This window comes from Pyrgilauda ruficollis, unplaced genomic scaffold (assembly GCF_017590135.1).
Source record: "Pyrgilauda ruficollis isolate IOZ18807 unplaced genomic scaffold, ASM1759013v1 scaffold96, whole genome shotgun sequence".
NCBI classification, from domain to species: domain Eukaryota; kingdom Metazoa; phylum Chordata; class Aves; order Passeriformes; family Passeridae; genus Pyrgilauda; species Pyrgilauda ruficollis.
Window position 1 is genome coordinate 1,309,313 of NW_024531710.1, and position 23,000 is coordinate 1,332,312.

The 23,000-nt window shown below is 44.6% G+C and overlaps 1 protein-coding gene across 6 annotated transcripts in view; it reads right to left on the reverse strand.

The window, feature by feature from the left end:
• The window catches only part of TMEM266 (transmembrane protein 266), an 83,737-nt gene that overhangs the window by 7,930 nt on the left and 52,807 nt on the right, over positions 1–23,000 (reverse strand). For all 6 annotated transcript variants that reach the window (XM_041489840.1, XM_041489839.1, XM_041489843.1 and 3 more), the window contains 5 exons: positions 22,833–22,889; positions 20,973–21,111; positions 19,336–19,451; positions 10,685–10,871; positions 143–193 (listed from right to left, as the gene is read on the reverse strand). In XM_041489840.1, coding sequence (XP_041345774.1) covers positions 143–193; positions 10,685–10,871; positions 19,336–19,451; positions 20,973–21,111; positions 22,833–22,889 — 550 coding nt within the window. The remainder of the gene's footprint in view (positions 1–142; positions 194–10,684; positions 10,872–19,335; positions 19,452–20,972; positions 21,112–22,832; positions 22,890–23,000) is intronic.

Below are 23,000 nucleotides of genomic sequence, written 5' to 3' on the forward strand. Positions count from 1 at the left end.
CTTCCATGGACCAAACCAGAAGACTCTGTGGTGGGTTTCATTTCCAGGACAGATCTACACCACTGCTCAGTCTCACCTGGTTTACAGCACACAATGCAATACAAAAACCCCACTCACGTTTGTGTTTTCAGGCAACACTCACCACTGCTGGGCTCGTTGTAGTATCGACTGATGTAATTATTCATGTCATCCTCTGAAAAACAGACAAGCAGCCCTTAGAAGACCATTTATTTCATTAAATGGCTGAATCCCACCCCATGGAAAGCTTTCCTCTCCTTGCATGCCCAGAGCCACCTGCTCTGGATTTTTAGGCCACAAGGCCTGTATGCATTACACGGCACCCCCGCTGTGGCTGCAGCCAGCGCAGGGACTGCATTATCCTTTGTCACAGTCCTCTGCAGCACCAGCCTGGGAATGAGGCAGGCTGGGCTCCAAAGGAAAGGTGCTCTGTGATCTTTCCAGAGGCTGACACGGGGCTGGCCATTTCTCCTCGCTGTGTAGAGACAAACACAACACTGGCCTTTCCCTGGTCAGCAGGGGCTTCCCCTCCCACCCAGGGCACACAGATAAACCTGGTATTTATCCTGACAGGCTGAACCAAGGGCACCAGCACAGACAGACCCACTGCTGCTGCACACTGACATCCCCAAGTCATATCCTTCCCACAGGAGAAAGGGAGGCACCGTGTATGATTTTAATGTGAAATTTCCTACCTTCAAGATAACGTAATTTCTTTTCCATTTTGAATGAATGAAGAGTTATTATATATAAGTATACAGCATAACATTACACTATTTGTTGGCTTAAAACTTACTATAAAGAGTTTTACTATTCAAGGATGTAGTACTAAACCTGTAGTACATGCATGAGAGCTACACCTGAACTTCAACAGCAAGGTAAAAATGAAGATGTGACCACAGAAGGAAAAGCAGCAGCTCTATTGCATGTACAGATTTTAGATGGTACAGATGACAGGGGGATTTACTGTTATCTTATGGAAAAGCAGAACATTTTACCATTGTGGAAAAAACCATCAACTTCTCTTGTTCTGAGCAAACACTGCTGCTAAGGAACAGCACGGGAGGCCCAGAGAACTCAGGCTTCCAGGCAACCTGACCTGCCCAGCTTGTGGTGTATCTGTGCCCTAAAAGCACTCTCTCCTTTTAAGTGCTCTTTTTGATACCATGTTTCAGAAAGCCGTGCTCATCCCTTGGAGCCAGATTTCCTTCATCCCCCTGGGTCTCTGTGGCTGCAGTCCTGCCTCATCACAGCACACTGCGGTTTGCAGGTGAAAGAAACAGATGTTTTCTGGGGAACACTTTCCTCACACAACAAGACCCAAACCACCAAGCACTCTGTACCTGAAATAGCTGCACTCATAAGAAGGCAATCTAACCTGACACTGAAAGGAAATGTCGCTGTTTTCCTGGTTTGATTGGATCTTAAAAGCTTTTTCGGCCCTTGTTGATCTTTAAATGCCTGCAGTCAGAGGTGTGCTTTGTGCTAATGTCTGAGTTTAAAAAAGAGGCCTCAGAGTAGCTCAGGGCAATGCCACTGAATTAGGAGTACATTGCAAGGCTTTTCAGCTATCTGCTGCTAAAATACACTTCATTTCAGTCATGCATAATTGATACTCTCAGTGCCACCAAATCTGCCAGTACAGACACAGGTTCTGGTTCAGAGAATGCCTTTGTAGCTGTACTTCTGGCAGGGCACTTTCAGCATCTTGGAGTCCAATTCTAGGCAGACAAAGGAGGAAAAGAGCACAGCACTTTGGCTGGATGAGGGTCATCCCCCTGTCACCTCACAAAAGCCACCAACAGGGGCCTTGGCTGCTCCCAGTACAGTCTCTCCAAATGCCAAGACACTTTGCATCAAAGAGAGGAAACGCTTGGAGAAGTACTCACCTGCTTTTTGTGTCTTAAAGACAATGCTCAAACCAAGGCTTCCTTAGGACTGCACCCACTGATTGCCTTGGCCACCTGTCTGCCAGCTGACAGAAAGCACCAGGACACTGCTCCCAAACACGGCAGCTGTGTCCAAACCAAGCTAGCAGAGAACCAGGCTGCCCTGCATGGCAGCAGTGGGCACTGCCAAACACCTGCAGAGGAGCTCCAGAATTGCACTGCCCCTGCTCCCTCCGAGCTGGCAGGAGAATTCTGGCCTGGCCCTATGTGTGACCACTGGCACACAAGACTGGGGGAGCTCCCAGCTGCCTACTTTAATATTATTCTGTGATGACTTTATTAATGTCATTGCTCACCACTGCTGATCTATTTAGCTATAAATTAAAAATATATGTATAAATATATCCATATGTGCATGTGTATGTAAATAGAAAATACATATATTCAACCTTAAGTAGTTTCTTACAAATAAAAACCAATAAAGAATAATGGAATAAAAGCAGCAGAATAAATATTTCAACAACAGATTAAGTTTCTGAATCATTACATTAAAGCAAACTGACAATTAACAAACTCATGTGAGTCATATGGGAGTCTCAGCTGCTTTGGGCACTGAAAGTTATAAACAATTCCAGTTACCTCCCATTATATTCTACATTGCTGAAAAAAGGAGATCAAAATAATGCAAAAAATACCCAACTGAAAGCACCCATCTGTGTATATAAAACGTACCCACAAAGCCACAGTTGTGCACAGCACCTCAGAACACTGCTGCAGGGATTGTGGGGATTCCCAGATGAAGTCCCTGCTCGGAGTGGGGCTCCCATGGGCTCAGGATCAGCTGGTGGCACACAGGGAGTTTGTAGGAGCAAGAAGGGAAGAGCTTTTACACAAGGGGCTGAGCACTTGTATTATTTACATTCTACACCGTGTTTTCTGCTGTCAATCTAGCCCAGTTTCAGCTGCAAATAAGGAGTTATCTTAAGAAGTACTTAATTATTCACAATTTCCATGGGGTTTTCTTGAACTTTTTTTTTTTTTAAATTTATTATTTTATTTCTACCACCTCGGAATTTTCAGGATCCAGATTTAATTCTTCTCCTTTCCTAGAAATAAATCCATCTTCTCCAATACAAAGAAATGTTATCTGCACTTCCTTTTCCAGAAGACAGATCTTGCATCTTTAGCTATAAAGATGCCCAAATGGTATTTATAGCAAACTAAAAAACTGGCAGTAAGCAGAAAGGAAAAGCATTCCCCTCCTAATAAACTTTTTTTTTTTTTTAATTTATTATTTTATTTCTACCACCTTGGAATTTTCAGGATCCAGATTTTTCTCCTTTCCTAGAAATAAATCCATCTTCTCCAATACAAAGAAATGTTATCTGCACTTCCTTTTCCAGAAGACAGATCTTGCATCTTTAGCTATAAAGATGCCCAAATGGTATTTATAGCAAACTAAAAAACTGGCAGCAAGCAGAAAGGAAAAGCATTCCCCTCCTAATACCCATGAAAATGCAATCTTAGGAAAATGTCAGTGGATGGTGACTGTGATCCTCTTGCTATATGTACCAGCAGGAATCACAGAAACTTTTCTGTTGGAAAAGGCCTTTGAGTCTACCAGTAAACCTAACACTGTCACTAAGCCATGTCCCTCTGTGCCACATCCACCTTTAATAAATGGCCCCAAGGAAATGTGGATGACAGGAAATTTAGTGATGGAGTTCCAAAAGGTGTGAGCTGAGAAGGAAGTGTGGCAGCTCTTCCCCACGTGAAAACCTGTGGTGAACAAGGATTTATCCACAATCTTGCCTGCAGAGGGGGAGCATGGAGGCAGTGAGAGCCTGTGGGGGGATTTAGCTGAGAGTTCTGCTGAGCAGGGGAAGGAAGGAGTAGAACAGGCTGCTCTCTGTGGTCCAGAGCAGAGTTTGCTCAAGCAGTGTGGGCTGACAGCCCCAAGGGGCGAGGCAGCAGAGACCACAAAGGGACAGTAGGGCTGACTCCAACATGGTCAGAACTCCCACCCTGCAGGAGGGAATGTCTGACTGGGAAGGCTGCTCAGACTGTGCCCCACCTCACATAAACACAGCCTCCCCTGCACTGGAACCAACCCCTGCAAGGCTGCTCACTCCACGGCAGTCCCAGCTCTGCCTGCTGCCCAAATCCCAGTTATTGAAAAAACGTGTGGTTCTCAGTCAGGATCTGTCTGACAACCACTGGATTCTGTCTGACAAAGGTTTCCAAGTTATCTGCTTGTTCTTTTCCTGCAGGGCTCCAAACACACACTGCAATGGTTCAGGGAGTAATAAACTCTTACTTAGAGTACAGTGCCATATAATCTCATCTGACCCAAGAGACAACATTGCAATCTCTCTCTCTTGGCCCCATAAAAACCTAATAAATTTGGTGAAACATATAAATGACATTCCACCCAAGGCAGATCTCTTTCAGTTCTATGATGCCTCAACAGTAATCTTTAATTGTTTCATCAATGCCTTCATGAGTGATCTGCAACTCCCCTGCATACAAGGCAAGGCCTTAAAAAGGGGGTTTTATTTTGAAATATTTCATTATTAGAGTATTTTATTTCATATTTTTATTGTCATTGGTTGTACTGCCTTCTGTCTCTCCAAGCTGAATTTTCTGAACTGGAAGGTTCTTTTTTCTGCTGTGCAGCCTCCCACTGAGGAAGTGAGTCCTCGGCGTAATGTCTTACCCCAGCTTCCTTCCAGAAAAGAGTCTTTACTAGGAGGTTTCTAAAGAAGCAGATCTTTCATCTGTTTCAACAGGAACCAAGAGCAGCCAGCTGGCACTTTCCAGGAGACTTCCCCTGCCTTTGGTTTGAAGACAGATTGCTACATTACTGCAAGCTGCAGTACTCACACCACTGTTCAATTCACACACACATCCAGTCCCTGCAGAGGCTGGATGGATGCCTGGGCACATGGATATTCCATCTTGAGAGCAACTGTAAAGACAGCTTGCAGAGGAAACAGAGCAACAGCTTCAGCCTGGTTCTAAGTAAGAAATCAATCTGTGGTCGAAGTCATTGTGCAGAAGGAAACCTGGGATATGCAACAGGCTCCATTATCAGCAGATGCTGCTGGGACAGAAACCCAGAATCCTGACAACAGATGGGGGGGCTTTGGGCCTCACTTGAGCAGATGATGCAGCAAGAGCACTGTGAGCTGACTGGAGCACGGCTGGGATGCAGCACAGCTCTGTGTCAGGGGGGCTGTGGGCACAGGATGGCCTGGGGGACTCTCAGTGCTTTTCCCAACCTTGTTCCCTGAGTATGGATCACCAGATCCACATCTGAGCTGTACAGTCAGCCTGAAGCAAACTCAGAAGAACCTGGGTTTGTCTCTGTGAAACAGCAACATTTGCTGAGTCTAAAATACAAAGCTAAGGAAGAATATGGCTGCCACCAAAACAATCATCAAGATAAGAAAAAATTAAGCAAAAGGATTCAAGAACAAACTGTTATAAACTGGCAACAAATAAATGTAATCTGAGAATTAGGAAAAGACTTACAATACATCAGAAGCCAGGCGTCTGGCAGGGCAGCAGAGGGCAGAGCAATCACTGCTGGCAGGGGAGCACCATCTGCTCATGAAAGGGATCCTTATGAAAGGCTGCATGCTTGGACAGTGGAAAACATTCCAGTTCTGTGCTCCTCTACCTGTCAGCAATGTCTTTACACCTCTTCACATTAATGATGAGAGACAACTTCACCCTCACAGCCGTGACTGCAGGCTCACCCCTTCTGGGAGTGAGCAGTTCCTACCCCACCCATTTGGTGACTATGAAATGCAAGAGCCTGACTCCACTAACTGCACACACATTTCTCTAAGTGTTGCTTAAGGTTTAATTCCTTTGATTCCTGCCTGGCTGGTCAGTGCACAGAGAACCACAAAGCCTGGAAGAGGCACCTAGAGAGAAGTCAAGCTGAAATGGTGTGCACTTAAGATACTCCACTTCCAGGAGTAGATTTCAAAGTAGATTTCAAAGTAGATACGTTTCAGCATTTGAAAATAACCATAAACTATTTTTTATCTATTGTTCAGCACTAACAGGGTTCTCTTAGAGCACTAACAGATGATCACCAAAGGAACTGGCTTAGAGTTTAAAGGCATCCAACCAGCTCAGACTGCCTTGCAAGGAACAACTGACAAAACCCTTTCCAGTGCCCTGCTTTGCCTTCTCAGACAGCTTGTGAATAATGTTAAGGGAAGCCCTCTGAAGCTCCAGAAGTTTTCATGCTCCCCTCCCAATATCCTACTTTCTTCACTTACAAAACAGTGGGCACCTACAGGGAGGGCAAGCTTTACTTTTCTTTAAAGCATGATCATAAATTGCAGCAGTCCCCCAAAGCACAAGACTTACTGCTAACCCCATAAAAATGGAAATTTGACTCAGAACAGTTAAAAAAAGGTTTTTGGCGATGTGCAGTTCCGGTTCTTGCTCAAAGGAATAGAGGGGTGGTATATTAATCTTAAAATATGGCAGTAGTGTAGAATTTCAAAAACTGAAATGATATATGCAGCAAAATGAGGAATTCCCACTAGGGACTCTAATTCATATGTTATGGGAGAGATTAAAGAATAATAAATTTTGGAAGGAAGTATTAATGGCTAGAGGGGGCACTGTGAACCTGGCATTCCCTGAAGTCTGGAACTTTGTATACCAAACACTAAAAATGATTTGTGCAGAACAAGAAAACATTAGTTGTTATTCTCACCATGACCAGTTACATACTGTACGGGGTAAGAACTCCCTTTATAATTTAGAACTTCCTTTATAATTTAGAGATTAATAGATAGGATGATATTTGCCATTATGTGAAATGGCAACCATCTCTGGGAAGAAGAAAGGAGCACTCAGGGTATTTCCCTGCTCTCAGAGAAAGGCTGACCACAATTCTCCTGAACATCATTAGCGATGCTGCTGTGCACTCACAGGCAGCAGCTTTCAGCCCAAGCTCTTCACAAACAGAGCTGAAGTGCTCTGAGAGTGCAGCAAATGTCAGAGCTCTGCCCTGGGTTTGCAGCTCCTCCAGCCCTGCCCTTCTCTGGGGTCTGTTTGTTTCCTGCTCTTGATACTGGTACCCTTTGACCTGCAGGCTGAAAACTGTTTCAGCCTTCACATCTGTCTGCTCTGGAGATAAAACTCTTGGCAGGAGAAATAAAACCTCAATTCAAAGCAAATTAAAGGTGAAAAAAATTCCTGCTTCTTTACCATATTAATTAGGAAATATCATATATCCATATATTTTCCACAGTGTTATTCCTACTGTGTCAGGAGGTCTCTTGGTGAACTGCTCTGGGGAGACAGAAGTGGCAGGCAGCAACCAGCTCATTGTTCCCAGAATTAGCACAGGACTGGCCTTCAGGAGAGGCATGAAATGTAAGCTGGGGAGTTATAGGACTCTTTCAGAGCCCAGTGTCCATCTGACCAGAGCTCTTGCTTCTCCCAGTCTCGTACCTGCAATTAAGGCACTTTAAATACAAAGAGCAGGAGATCCGCTGAAGGAAAATCTGGGTGAAAACATGCAATTGAAAACTCCCAAATCAGCCAGCACACACAGAGCTCTCCTGGTGCAGGTCACTGTGTATCCTTACACAAATTTGCTGAGGTGCTACACGTACCATGTGATACTGGGGTTACCTGACTTACTTTACTGAATGCTGTAGTAAATGGTTGCACAAAATCCTGTGTAAATACCAGAGACAAGCTACAGCTGCCCCTGAGGAGCTTTAACTTATGCACTGTCCCATAAAACTTCCAGGTAGGGAAATGATTAAAAAGTCTCAATGCTTTCTTATTCCATCAGCCCTTCATGGTGAAGAATTCTGCACTGAATGTTTCCATTGTTCTATATAGATGGGGGAAATAAGATTAGCCTGAGATGGAATATCCCATTTTCTCATGCAGTATGTTCTCTAGCCAACTCAAGCTTGCTGGTTTGGCAGAATTCAGAGCTCTCTGAAGTCAGTGATTTTTTGAAGGCTGACAAAGTTTCATTTGGCAAAAACACATGCATTCCATTCCATCCCCCACCTCAGGTGTTGTATGTAGGGCTAATGTTCTGCCAGAGCATAAAAGAACAGCACATCAGAGTGTGTTCTGCCAAACAGCTGAATTGTGGCTTTGAACTGCTGCCTTCCTCTCGACAGTGGAGGTGCCCTGGTCCCTCATTTCTCCTGTCCCTAGCAGTGCAATAGGCCATGGCAGGTATGTTCCAGAGCTCACAAGTGCCAAGTGGCACTCAGAAAGATTAGCTGCAGCCCTCACCCTGGAATCTTTAAGGATGAAAAACACAGCTTAGAGAAAACAGTTCCAAAGCAATCCCTAACATGGTCTGACACACAGGGCAACTTGCAAAATACAACCCTTGACCCCAAGGTTAAAACATTGGTAGCTGAAGTTCCAGGCAAAGCAAGTGGCGTGGGAAGCCCTGAAGGCAGCACAGGCAGTGTGACTGCAGGAGTACAGGAATTGTCTTTGCTTGTTCTCTGCAGAGCCACATCTCTGAGTATTTCACATGCCCCAGCAGGTGGGGAGATGGGAGATCCCACACCAACTGCTTTTGCTCTTCCCACACAGAGGACATGGAGGCACCTTCAGCCATGCCCTGCTGCCACCTGGCACAGCACAGGCAGCTCTGGCTGACACCTGCACTGCCCAGGAGGATGCAGAATGAGGAGATGCTGCCAGCATGGCAAAGGGAGGATGGTGAAAGCTGCTGCAGCAACTGCCAGCCTATCACTGGGAATAAAAGTTGGTGCCAGAGAGCTGGAGAAGAAAGCCCCAGTCGAGGTGGGGAGGGAGAACAATGAGGCAGGGCTGGCCCAGGATCTTTACTGCCTTCTCCACTCTGAGCTGAGATTTTCAGGTTACACAGAAGCAATCCCTAAGCCAGCACTGCAAAATAAGCCCAGAAATGCCATGTGAAACCCTCTGCCTCGACTGCCTGTGCCCTGGGCTGTGCACACTGAACACCACTGCTGCTGTGGAGTGTCTCAGGCACTCTGAGCTGGGCCCTGTGCTGGCAGCCCCATGGGATGACACTCTACCACAGACTGCTCTAAGAACACAGGGAATTTCTCCTGTCCAGCTCCTGCCTCATTCCACAGAAACTACTTGTTCAAATACTGTCACCCTAATTTAGGTTCTGACAACAAGCACTCAAGTCATACAAACACTTTGTATGCAATATAAAATACAGTGCACAAGAAACATTTCCTCTGGTACTTTTAGATGAACTCCAGAAATTGGAAATTTATTCTGCATATTCAGTATAAATGTTTAAATATAACAAAACTGCACCTGACCCAATATGTGAAGCAATCCATGCTTTCTTATTTGCTCAATGTCTTTATTTTTTTTTTCAGTGGAAAGCACAAATCCCTCTAGTCATGTAACCTAAGTGCAGAAATCAATCCTGAAGATTGGGTGTCTACTTTGTTTCAAGTGTGGGCAGCATTTTACAGGAAGACATGAATAATGAGTAATTCTGTTAACCTGGATGTTGGAATGAATACCTTGGACAGAAGAATTTTTCGATCAACCTCCACAGCACTAAAATTTCAGCAAGCCTCCTTACAGTGTGTGCAACACTCTTCAATTCCAAATGTAACCCGCAAGGAACACATGCATAAATTATAATATATCCACTGGGGAAACCTCTGAAATACTACAAAAAAAGAGGGAAATGCAGTTTAGGGGTCAGTCTGCTCAACTGTCTGCTTTTAAATACAATTTCATATCAGGAATAATTAATGGCTTTACTGTAGTTAGTGTTCAGATATTATAAAGTAGAAAAAACCAAAACAATTTTTACATGCTTTCACTACTCTGTAGAGAAAGGAGAGGATTATAATTTGAAAATGTCTAACAGCTTTTGAAGTAGCTGTGCCTTGAATTCTAAGGAGTTTGACCAACATAAAGATACCATGCAAACTTCTAATTCCAACAGATCCACAATAATTAAGCTAAGATGCCCAAGGAAGACTAACATACCACTAAGGCAGAAAATGTTGTCTCCTCTGGAATATTACATTAAAGCAGGAGACATTCTGCACTCCACTGGAAGGACTGGTGGATCACAGGAAAGGAGCTTTGTGTTTTCCAGAAAAAAATCAGGTCCAGTGCTTGCACAATAAAATGTGATCCAAGCAGATGTAACTGCTGCTGTCCCTGCAGCACAGAGCTGCCCAGCAGACACCCCGGGCAGCAGAGTGCTCCTTACCACGGCCACGTGGCACTCAGACATGCAAGCAGGATGCCCACACTGCCTTTCCCTCCTTTTCTGGCACCAGTGCTGCCCTGCCCAACACTGGCAGCTTTAGGGAACTGGTGAGAGCACAGCCTCCAGGCAAGGCAAGCCTCACAGCTGATGCAGGAGTCCTCTCCAAACCACAGAAATGCAAGTGGCCAAAGACCAAAACTGTTTTTCAATGTTCTTCCCAATTTCCCTGCTTTTACCTGTGAGTGATTATCCTTTGGCCAACTTTCATTTGGCTGCTGCTTCTCCAGTGTTTGGTGGATGTAACCATGAGGACACTGGGAAAGTACATCATAGCCATTTTCTTCCCCAGTCATTTCTTTGGCTCTGTTTAGAACCTGCTCCCAAATACAACAGTTCCTGCAACTTCAGAGCAGATGCAGCCTCTCTGCAGCAATGGGAAACTGCAGCCTGCAGGGAAGCAATGAATCCCTGCAGGAGGGAAGGTGCTCAGTGGGATCCCACTGTGGAGGATCAGCTGTGCACTCACCTCGTGCAGGTCGCAGCTCAGAGATGCTCTCGGTGGCTTCGTCGTCTGAGTCCTCAGTGGCCACCACCTTGTACCTCTTGCTGCTCTGTTTGTTCAGCACGTGTGGGACCTGCAGGGCAGCCTCTCTCTCTGCAGCTAGGTCCAAATCCTGCTGAGCAAGGTGGGCCCTCAGCTGCCTGATTTCAAACTAGAGGAGAAAACAACACCACAAACCGATGTCATGTGAGCACAGGCAGAAGTTTATATGTTACAAGTGGGGACCTATTACTCATCACTAAACACTACAGGTCTGGTAAAACAAATAGTGTGGTTGAGCCAGGACATGAGTCCAAGCTGGTGGTGCTCTCCCAGAGCCTATGTAAGCTGGACCATTGCTCACACAGCTAAAGACAGTGACTGCCTCATGCTGGTCCTCTGTTCTGGACAGCTAAGTCCTGATGGTAAGATTCAGGACAGTTTTAACAAGTCTTACTGCCCAACCTCATGTAACCTTTATAGCAGGAGACCATTTTTAACACTCATTTAGGGCGTTAGGTTCATGACAAATATCCCTAACCAGACTTTGTAATGAGGCTTCCAGTGAAGGGGAGGTTCTCTGAGCAGCACCCAGAATGGTCCTCCCTCACCAGTGAGACAAGGGGAGGATACTACTGTCCTCTTCTGACTTGAAATTTTCTGTACTCAGCAGTGTGCAGAAAACCCTGGGGAAGATTACCACTTTTCTGGCCATTCTCTCAAACATGTTAAAGAACTTCTGCAGCCACAAGGAGATTTGCTCATGACTGGTGTTATAAAGCAGACACCTGAAAAAAAGAAGCTACCAGGTACAATCTGACTGAGGGATACAGCAGATTTAGTTTTTGATGGCCAGTATCTTCCACAATGCAAGAAGGAAAACAGTGTTTTTTGGAGAGGCTGCAGAGACTCTTTATACCCTTACATAAGCAGGAAAAAACTCCCTGTGCCACACAGCACAGCTGTGGGGCTGCAAGGAAGTTTCTCTTTAAAAGAGTAACTCTTTAAAATCAGCAGTACAGCAGTGACCAAGTCATGTCTAATTCTAGAGTTTGAGAGGGAAACACACATGAGGTGAGTAACAGGACACGGCAGCTGCCACTCCACAGCCACGGCACACACGGAATTGGCACCTCCATGCTAGAAAACTGCTGTGGAACAGCCCTGACTGAGTGTACCTGGCTGTGCCTCTCACCCTCAAATGTGACTCAGATCTGCTTCACTGGCAGATTTTGGGACCCATCACCGCACCCCATTCATTCCACTGCAGTCAGACATGGTGCAAACACCGGGGAGGGGAAAGCAGGCAGAATTTCCACAAATTCAGGAAAGGAAAAGGGATTCCAGTTTGCCACACCTGGAGACGATCTGCTTTTCAGAGCATCTGGGAAGGAACTACAGTAACTGGAAGGCCCATTGCAAGACTCAAATCTAGGGAGCCAAAGGGCAGCTCAAGCTTTCCAGATCCCATTAAAGCAGCTAATCCAGGGCTCTAACAAAGCACACAGCTTTTCCTCCATCTGCAATCCAATGCACAGAGGCCTGGCAGCTGCAAACAGCTGGCTGCAAGTGCTCACTGCTTTAACCAAAGGTCTTCTGGCAGTGGCAGTCAGGTGTCAGGTGGAATCAGCAAATGTCAAAATTCTGCCCTGCCCCCTGATTTCCTGCAATGAAGCCTCCATGGCAGATTCTTGTTATTGTGTTAACCTATTGCTAGGAAGAACTGGCACTGCTAACTCTGTTCCCAGCCAGCCTGAAGCATCCTGAAGCTCAAGGTGCTTGTGCCAGTATGAACATAGGGAATTTCAGGTTTTATCCTTGACTTGAGAAAAACAAGGAATCACAAGGAATACCTTACATTCCACCTTTAAAGACAGAAAGATACCCTTTGGTTTAATGGAAGAAATGCATTCAAACAAATTGGGCAAAAAAGAAATTTGGAGATTTTTTTTTTTCATGTTGTCTAGCTCAAACATAAGTTCTGTTTTTCTACATTTCACCCTTCAAAAACATTTGCATGTGTCAGAAAAAGAAATAACTGTCATTGAAATGCTTAATTCTGGCCCAGAGTTATGGTACGATTTCCTTTTTCCATGCAAGACAAAAAATCTGGCAAGTATTTTTTAAAACAAATAAACAGAACTAGCTAGAAGTCAGCTCAACAACTATGTCTGCATCAGATCCAATTTAAGGAGCTTCAGCATTTACAAAGATTTGCTGAGCATCGTAACAATCAGAAGCCTGAACGCCTCACTGCGTTATACAGGTGTGAAGGAGGAGGTCACAGCAGAAACGGGGGAGAGCCCAGACTCCTCCTGCACTCACAGTTCCTGAGGACAAAGTGAGCATTTCCAACCAGCACGGGTCACTGCCAGACCTTCCAGCCCGCACGGCCGGGCAGCTGCTCCGAGCCCGGCCCGGGAGTGTCCGCACACAGCCCGGGAGTGTCCGCGCCCGGCCCGGGAGTGTCCGTGCCAGCCCGGGAGTGTCCGCACACAGCCCAGGAGTGTCCGCGCCCGGCCCGGCAGTGTCCGCGCACAGCCCGGGAGTGTCCGTGCCAGCCCGGGAGTGTCCGTGCCAGCCCGGGAGTGTCCGCGCACAGCCCGGGAGTGTCCGCGCACAGCCCGGGAGTGTCCGTGCCAGCCCGGGAGTGTCCGTGCCAGCCCGGGAGTGTCCGTGCCAGCCCGGGAGTGTCCGCGCCCGGACCGGGAGTGTCCGCGCCGCCGGCTCGGCTCCGGCCCGGCGCGGACACGGGCCCGCAGCGCCGCGCTGCTGCCACCTGCCGAGCACAGCGGGAACTGCAGCCGCGCCACCAACCGCGGGACACACCGGGAACGGACACACCGGGAACGGCACACACCGGGAACGGGACACACCGGGAACGGGACACACCGGGAACGGCTGCCACCTGCCGAGCACAGCTGGAACTGCAGCCGCGCCACCAACCGCGGGACACACCGGGAACGGGAACACCACCGGGAACGGGAACACACCGGGAACGGGACACACCGGGAACGGGAACACACCGGGCACGGGAACACCGGAAACGGACATACAGGGAACGGGAACACACCGGGCACGGACACACCGGGCACGGGACACACCGGGCACGGGAACACCATAACAGACAGCGAACTGGGCTCCAGTGTCACCCTGTCACAGCCACCAGACTGGGGCACTGCTGTCACCCTGTCAAGACACCAAACTGGGCTCCACTGTCCTCCTGTCACAGGCACTGAACCTGGGCACTGCTGTCACCCTGTCACAGATACCAATCGGGGTGCCAGTGTCACCCTGTCACAGACACCGAGCCCGGGTACCAATAGCCCCTGTCACAGAGGAGAAACAGAATTTTTGTTCATAAAAGGCCTGGATCTAGAGAGGTGATTGTTCGGTAGGAAATGTTTCCTAAGCATTATCCCAGGATCCTGCAGACGCTGGAACACAGTGTCAGCCACTCAAAGCAACCCCTAAACCAAAGGTTGAGTCTAAGGGCATGTTCCTTACAGGTGAAATGCAGCTGCATGAGCAAATTAGGTTGTAGGTGCTTCTGTCTACTGAAGACTATATTGTGTTCCTTACAGGTGAAAAGCAGCGAGAGGCTGCATGAGCAAATTAGGTTGTAGGTGCTTCTGTCTACTGAAGACTATATTGCACACTGACCTCAGGCAGTTCTAATGTGTACAAGAGCTAATGAGATTGCTCTGACTTCATTCAGGCAGTCCAGAGCAGCTAAAATAAATCATTAGAAGGTATATATAACAGTTTTTTTAAGGTAAAATTCTGGGCCAAGGGAACATGTCGAATTTCTATTTGCAGTAGGAGCTGATGTAGCGACCTGAGCGTACACCTGGACCCGCACAGCTGGACTGAGGAAAGCATGGTCTGTACTTCAGGTACACCATCCTTCCCTCAGCCTGCAGGGCAGGGGCACACTGCACATATCATCAGATGACAAAAAAAGGCATATAAACTTAAACACATGCTTTGGTTTGTTTATTTTAACTCATAGGTATCAGCTCTGTGGAAGAACCTTGCAAATCTCAAAGAGAGCCAGTGAGCAAACAAATGCTCTTGTGTTGAAGATAACTTGTGACAAAGGAGATAAAGGTAAATCCCCTCCTGACACCTATGACATTCATGTTTCTTAATTACACATACTTTGGTAGCTTCTGGTGGGTATTTACCAATAAGTTCCAACATACTCTGTAACAGAAAAAATATTTTTGATAACTTCATAGAATCCCAGCATAATCTAAGCTGCAATGGAGCTGGGAGGGCCATCTAATCCAACATCTTGCTTAAAGCAGCTCCATTTAGCTCAAATTCTGACTATCTCCAGGCTGTGTGTACACAGCACCACCTCCCTGGCAAGATGCTCCAGTGCTTGCCCATTCTCACAATGAAAATGTTTGTTCTTGTATTTCACAAGTTTGCACAGTCCATGCTTGTCTACTGTCTCTGTGCATCTCTGAGAACTGTCTGGGTAACCCACCACGATGGAGCTGAAGACAGCAACAAAGGTCTAATACATGTGGCTGATGTGAAAATACACTCATTACCAAGAAAAAGGGAGATACAGAATGCTTTAGAGAAGAATGAATAACTAGATTGTCTGGCATGAAGAGAAAGTTCACCAATGGGAAATTTAAACTTACCATTTTCAAAATCTGTTACATGTCCTCTTGCAGAACAAACCTGGCAATATTTTGTCAGGAGACAAACTAAAAATAGTTATGCGGCACTCCTGAGCACTTCCTCACTCAAATAATGCATTAGGTGATTATTTCTAAGCAGGTAAATTGACAGACCTACCCGGAGCTCTAGGTAACGTCTCCTTTCACATGCCTGCTTTTATTAAGCGGGCCACCCATCCTAGCTGATATTTTATAACACACATGTAAGACCCGAAAAAAGCCTTAGCAGTGAGTCACGGAGTACTCCCCTTCAATGGTCCCACAGCAGAGTACGACCGACACAGTCTCTGAGAGATCAATGAACACTTTAGCCAGAAGCTTACTTGTGTCTAATGCAGGAGCAATAACTTTGCTCATTCTATTAGTGCTGTCTGTACAGAATGCCCTGCCCTAAAACTCATCTGCCACTGGGATACAATCCAATGTTTATTTCCATTAGTTTAGCCATTGTTGGTAACAATAAAAATCAGGAGACAGTTGCAAACTAATGATTTATGGGTAGAATAAAACATGGGATGACCTTGGCTGCCTTCCATCCACCAATAAAATGACTAGTAGTTAGAAATAAATTGAAATTATTGCGAGAGGATAGCATACGTTATTTCTCCGATAGGTAATTTTACCAGCTAAATAGCCCTGTCATTAAACTGGCAGCTGTTGTACAAATTATATTCCAAGATAAAAAAAAAAATACAGCTCCCATAGTTGTTGCAGTGTTAAAAATGCTGAAAACCTCAGTTCTACAGGAACTGACAGAAAAGGAGCTCTGGTGTGATAAGGCTGAGCACATACTCCTGGCTGTGTTCAGCTGAATGACTCTTCTGAAAGCTAAGCAAAAAAGATCAGCTAAGTATATCTATTACCACAAGTGGAAATTCCTTTACAGGTGATTCCAGAGAAAAAAACCAATCTTCCCTAACTGGAATTCGTAGCTAATGGAACTTCAGAACTTTGTTTTGCAATTTAAATTATTCTGATAAAACAAAAGCAATATACTCTGCATATTCTTGACAGTGACTGCAGTGATACTTCTTTTCCTTCTACCTTTACCCATTTTTAGAAATCCCTCATGTTCCATTCCTGCTTAACAATCTCTTTTTTTGGCCACTGGAGAATAAATAAAAAGCAAACTATTCAAACAGTTGCAGTGGGGTACTACAGAGAACAAAGTGGTGGTCTGTGCAAGTATAAATTATAAATATATTCTGTTTTTCAGATGTACTGTTAGCCAAAAAGCAACATGTGGAAAGAGTTTCCATGTTTGCAAAACTACATCTCCAATGTCAGTCAGGAATGGAAATGTATTTTATAGCTGTAGTACCCCATCACTGGTCAAAAAAAACCCCACGACTGACAAAAGAAGGAGAATTCAAAAAGATGAAGGGAGGTTGTATCTTTCCTGCTTTTAATTTTTAAAACAGAAATCCTGGTTTTGTCTGCCTAGCATTAAGCACCAGCTTCAAATCAGCATGGGACTTCTCAGAGAACCAGCCACCAATTATTTGTGTTTTAAATCCCAAGTAAAACAGGCTAACTATTTTTTCTGAATCCTCTAACGAAATAATTAATACTTTGCTCGAAACTTTCAAGATCATTTCATCTGCAGAATATGCCAGACCTTGAGAATTCCAACTCCAATTGCCTGAACAGCAGCAAAGCAGTAAGAAACCAAACACAGGATCTCAGAAAAGAAAGCACTGGGAAACCTTTCCACCAAGAATGTTCTCAGCCCCATCTCTAACTACGGAATAAACGCAAATCACCGGTGTGGTCACAAAGGTGCAGCACAGGGTGAATCAGTGCCTGCCCCCGTGCTGGGCTGCAGGGAACCACGGTGCCCTGTCTGCCCCAGCACCGCCCTGGCACAGCTGGCACCACATGGACAGGGCAGCCTGGAACCCTCCTGGCTGCTGCTCTGCTCTGGGCACTGCCAGACTATGGTAGGCAAACCTTCCCTCAGAACAGACAAGCACATGGAAACACCACGAACCAGTAACCCTTTAGAAAGCTCAGGAAAGATGATCACAAGAAAAAGCAAAAACCTGGCAGAAATTCAGACATTAAATACCATTAGGAGCCATTTTCCCCATCAGATGCTGTATACAACGTTAATGTGAATATTATAATGCTGACAACTTTTTCTTGACTGAATTATGAAGCTAATAATTTACAAATAAAGGATGCAGTACTCCTGTCAATGTCTTATGTTACTAACTGCAGCAAATTAGTACATTTACCTGATATTATACAGCTGAGACAGTTGTTTGGCAGCAAGTCAGGCCAGTAACAGGGATTTAGCATGCTGTCATCTTTCTATAGACTGTATTTTTCCATAGCAGATGACACTTGAAGGCTGCAAGAGAACCTGCTCTGTTTTCTCAGATTTACGCCTCTCCCAGCGAAGCATTTCTTTCTTTGCTGTACAGATTGTGACCATCAGAGCTCAGATTTAGGGTGATTCTGGTCAGACATTCAGGAGTAGCTGGCTCAGAAAGAAGAGCAGCAAGAGCTGCTCCTGAACCCCACCTGGGATCAGACTATAACATCAAAAACTGTTTAGAGATTGAGAGTGTTATCTGGCTGTACAGCAAAGTTCCTAAAAACAATTGTTTTACAATTTACGATTGTCAAGACCTTTAATATGGTCTGACAGACAAAATACTGCACTGGGACTCAAGAAATCAGCGATTTCTCTCCCTTGTAAAATGGGTGTATACCATTTATCTGGCAATTTCACAACCTTGACAGAACCCAAATCACCAAATATCATCGTGCAAAGCCGTTATGAAGAGGACTGCAGTTTTGCCACCCAAGACAATATAGTTGGCATTTACTAATTTTTTGCAGAAGCCAAGCCTTACGTTTAGAACTTTGTTATGGTTAATATGAGTGACTCAAAACCAGTGTTGTGAAATTACACACTGTCTACAGTTCTTCCTAAAGCACCACACAGACAAAGCAACTTACCACCACCAACAGTTCACTGCAGAATCCTAGGCTGACATCCACGAGATCTGGACCTAAACCTAAAAATCAGTTGGGGACCTAAATATTGATGTTTTTTTTATTTCAAAAGTACCTGCCACAAGCCAGGAGTGGTATTTGAAGTTAGAAATCTCCAGGATTTATTTGGACTATATCTCATAGTTCCCCTTTCACTGAAACAAGAAGTAAATTACCTGGGGATCATCCTGTTGTGGTCTGATGGTCACCTCAACACTCACTTATCCCGAGCCTCAACATCCATCCCTGCTTTCTACTTTAAAGCAAGCTAGTCAAGAACTCATTTGCATAAGACAAATGGCAAAAACTCCTGGCTCATTGCCCCAAAAATGGTTTTACACCTTTTTCATGTAAAATATATTCACTTGAGATATTTCAAACTTCACCTTCCCTTACCTCTAGACTGAATCACTGAACATTTGGGGGCCTGGGAAGAGTCTTAAATCTTGACTTGCTTCCAGGAACTAGAAGCTTCTACTGCAACATTTTGAGCTTGCCAGGAGTCTCTGACTGACCTACAGGGAAGCCCCCTCTTGCATTTAAAGCAGGGAAATTAATTCTTTTAAACTGCACATCCTTTCCCTAGGAATACTAGCTGCAGTCTCCAACAATGGCTTTTGTACGTTACTACTATGTCAAACTAGCTGTTCTCATTTAATAAATGACATACTGGAACCATTTATTTTCTGTTCCTCACATTTGTTTTCCTCACCTCTGAAAACACAAGCCCAGCAGCAGAGGCAGCTGACTGCTGTTTGACAAATACCATGCTGACAATATCCTGGCTCCAGCTGATGCTTCTTTAGCACTGAGACCTGTCACCTCACAGCACAAGTCCCAGTGGTACTTCTCAAAGCTCAGCCTGCAGCGAAGTACATGAACTGTTTGACTTGCCTTGACAAGATATGCGTAAATAAAGACATAACTGAACTTTACCCCTTGTTCTTGGCAGATCTGGGTTAGTCTTTCCAGCTGCTCATCTTGAATAACTTTTGCCTTCTCATATTGCTGAATCATCATCTCCATCTCCACTTTCACTGGAAGGACATATGCTGGAAAACACAAATAACACTTAAAACAACCCAGATGTGATTTGTTTTTTTATCAGGAAGAAAACCTTTACAGGCCAAAGAATATCATCCCTTTCCCTTGCATCCAGAGAACCAGAGTATTTCCAATAGAAGCAGCACTAGAGTACATTTTTCAGGGAAGGATTTCTAACACAGGAAATGCAGGGTCTAGATATTTTTTTGGTCAGACCTCCATCTGCCTGGCTGAACTGAAATGCATGCTGCCTGCTCTTCCTAGATTCCATGCTAGTACAGCTCTTCCCCAGTGTTTACCACAGATTTCCTGAACTACTGGGTAGGAGGATTTTCTCTTTAGAATCACTCCCGTTCCCTCTAAACCTGAACAGCACAGCTCCCCCAGGAAAAGAACTATTCCACAGCCCTAACCATTTAATTCCTAGACGTTGTGGTTAGAAATCAGTCCTTAATGGACACAGCAGACTAAGAAAGATATTTTGAAGAAACAAAAAGGGCATTTATCTTATATGGCTTTTCAAGTTACAGGCCAGTTTTCAATGCGTTCTCTGAATGGCTCTAGAAATTTTGCTCATGACTAAACTATGGCAAACTCACACTGACCAGAAAAGCTGGTCAATACATACTGCAATTAATGTTTTCTGAAGCTACACAAAATACTGCCATTTTGTATTATGTATTATTTGTATCAGAGGGCTATGAGCTCTCCTGAACTCTGACTACAAAGTTTCCTGGGCATTTAAACCCAAATCTGTTTAAACTCTGAACTCTGAACACAAAGTTTCTTGGGCATTAAACCCAAATCTGATTTTTCACACATGAGCAAAATGGCCATTCATTTTCCCTAAGCTGCCTGAAGCTGCTGAGCACACAGTAACCTACACTAAAGTCCTTGCCTCCAGGCCCAGCCACAGACTCTGCTCTCTGCAACCTTGAGTCGCTGGGGCCTTTTCCTCTCCCCTGGCAGATCCCCACGGAGATCTGTGCAGCACACCACCAATATGCACTTCATTTCCAGGATATACAGCACTGCAGAGAGCACTTCCTGCTGGGAATCCCCAGGGCAAGAAAATCCTCCTGGAATCCCACATAAAACTTATTTACTGACAAAAACTTAGAAAAGAAAGTCCCAAGACAGAGCTGGCTGTATGGTTATGGGGAGGGTGCAGCAAATATCAGCAAAGCAGAGAATCAATTATTTTGCAGAATCAAGAATGACAACTGGTGGCAAGAGACATGAAGCAGGTCAGGACATTTACTTTACAGGACAGGGGATAGGAAGGTGCCTAACAGGAAAACAAACCAATAAATTATAAAGGGTCCTAGAGAGCAGGAGATACAGCCATGATCTCCAGACCCACTCTCCTCCATGGGAGTCATAACTCTCTTCTGTTCAGTGCTAGCAACATGTAAGAGAAAGGACAATGACAGGAACAGTGGTAGCAAGAAATCTTTCTGTATTTTTAAAACCTCTTTTCCCCAGGCTGCCAGGTGATGCTTGCAGTCACAAGCTGAGTCCCCACTCACCATCAATGATCCTCTTCACCCTCCATATCCGCAGAGTGATGATAAGGCTGATGGCATCCCACGGGCTGCTGGGGCCGTTAGCCACTGTTGAGGCCACCATTGGTGCCAAGGACAAGATTATGATAGCACCATCAAACACCTAGAGAGAAATCAGTCTTTTCAAACTTTTCCTTAACGTCATATCCCTGCTGTTCCTCTTTGAAATCTTGAAGGAGTACCTCTTTGTCCAAAAGAAATGCAATTATGTACCTATTTGAAAGGGATATGAGAGGTGGCCAAGTCACAGAAAGGCTGCATCCTTTTTAGGTAGCACAACAGAATTCCTTAGTGCTTTTTATGAGGTGAAGAAAGATAAACTGTGGTGGAAGGGAAGGGGGAGAGAAAGGTATTTGGAAATACTGGCCAAAATCCCCAAGGAGAAGTGATAGTCTAAATGTTATTACAGCCAAAGAGTTTTACCATCACTGGTATTTATTACCTGTTACTTGGCATAGTGTCATCTAAAAAAAAAATGCAGTCCCTGCCCATAGATCTTACTGTCTAAATGAAGAGATCAAGAAAACAAGTAGAAAAAGATGGAACCAAGAGACTTAATGGCTCTTGGCCATGTCCTGGCTACTCACATGTGGGGATGGCTGTGCACCTACAGAAGGACTGCCTGCTCTCACTCCCATGGGGCAGCGAGGCTTGCAAGGAGTTTGGTAATTGGCACTGCTCTGAATGACTTATGTGACACTGGCTGCACTGGGATTAGATCAGAAAAAGCAATTGTGCAAAGAAATGAGCCAGTCAATGTGTTTCAGAGCAAAGTGGCAGCAGTGCTGTGTCTGTCCCACACTGGCCCAGCAGAGGAGAACAGAGCATCACATTCTCACTCCTGCTGGAACCCTCCCCTGCTGCCAAGGCCCACTGATTAACTGTTTGCATAAAGAGGCAGGGCACGGTTTTTGTAACAACTACTTATTCAGAACTGTGTATAACCATTCAATGTATTGAAAAGAAATACTTCTTATTGCAACCACTCAATGGGCGGTAAAAAATATCACTATCCCAAATTACCAAGATGAATTATCAGAAACGGCTGCATTTAGCCTTAATAGTCAGAAACCCTGAATCAACTATTTAAGTTTCATTTATTTTTTCAGCAAAACAAGTTAAAATGTTTACAACTTCATTACAAAAATATGCAAAAATATGCACTGATTTCTCTTTTCGAACACCCAGATTCTTCCGGTTCTTCCTGCACAGTAGTGGTTTATGAGGCAGTGTCAAGAAAGAGCTTTCAATTTTCCTGATCTCCAGATTTCTGCTCAGATTGGGATTATATATTATTTATTACACATGAATTTCTATTTCTTTCTCTACAAGAGTATATACATTCTATGTATTTTTTAATTTGAGGTACTAATTACAGTGCTTATCAAAACAATTTCACAATAAAAATGGGGGTTTTACCAAACTAGTATTTACTACCAGGAAACTACATGCAATTTTTCAACTAACTCAACTAATTTCAACTCAATTATGGCAATGGGGATATAAACCTCAGGTGACAATTTTTACATCTCAGGGTACCAGTATCATCAGTTAGACCAGCACAGCTCTAACACACAAAGAGCAAGAAGACCAAAATCCCTCCCTTCATAAAATATTTTCAAATATTGCAATCTTCTGAGTCTCTCAAAGCAAAAGGGACTGCAACACTCAGCTATGGATAATGCACATAATGAAAAGAATGTGTGTATTTATCTGCCTTAAAAGAAATTGTGTTGCACCAGGTTAGTAACAAAGCCATCCAAAGCAGTTCTTCATGGTCTTACTGGGGCTGCCTGGAAAACAGTACCAAGAGAGGGAGCTTACCTCTATTTTGTTTTCAATGTAATCCCATATGCCAAGGACCACAATCCTCAAAATTGTCTAGTAAAATAGATTAGGGGGAAAAAAGATTATGAATGTTATTGCAGTCTTAGATAAACATTTACTCCTTTACCTATTTAGGGAATAATTTTTTGGTCTTATTTAAGCACT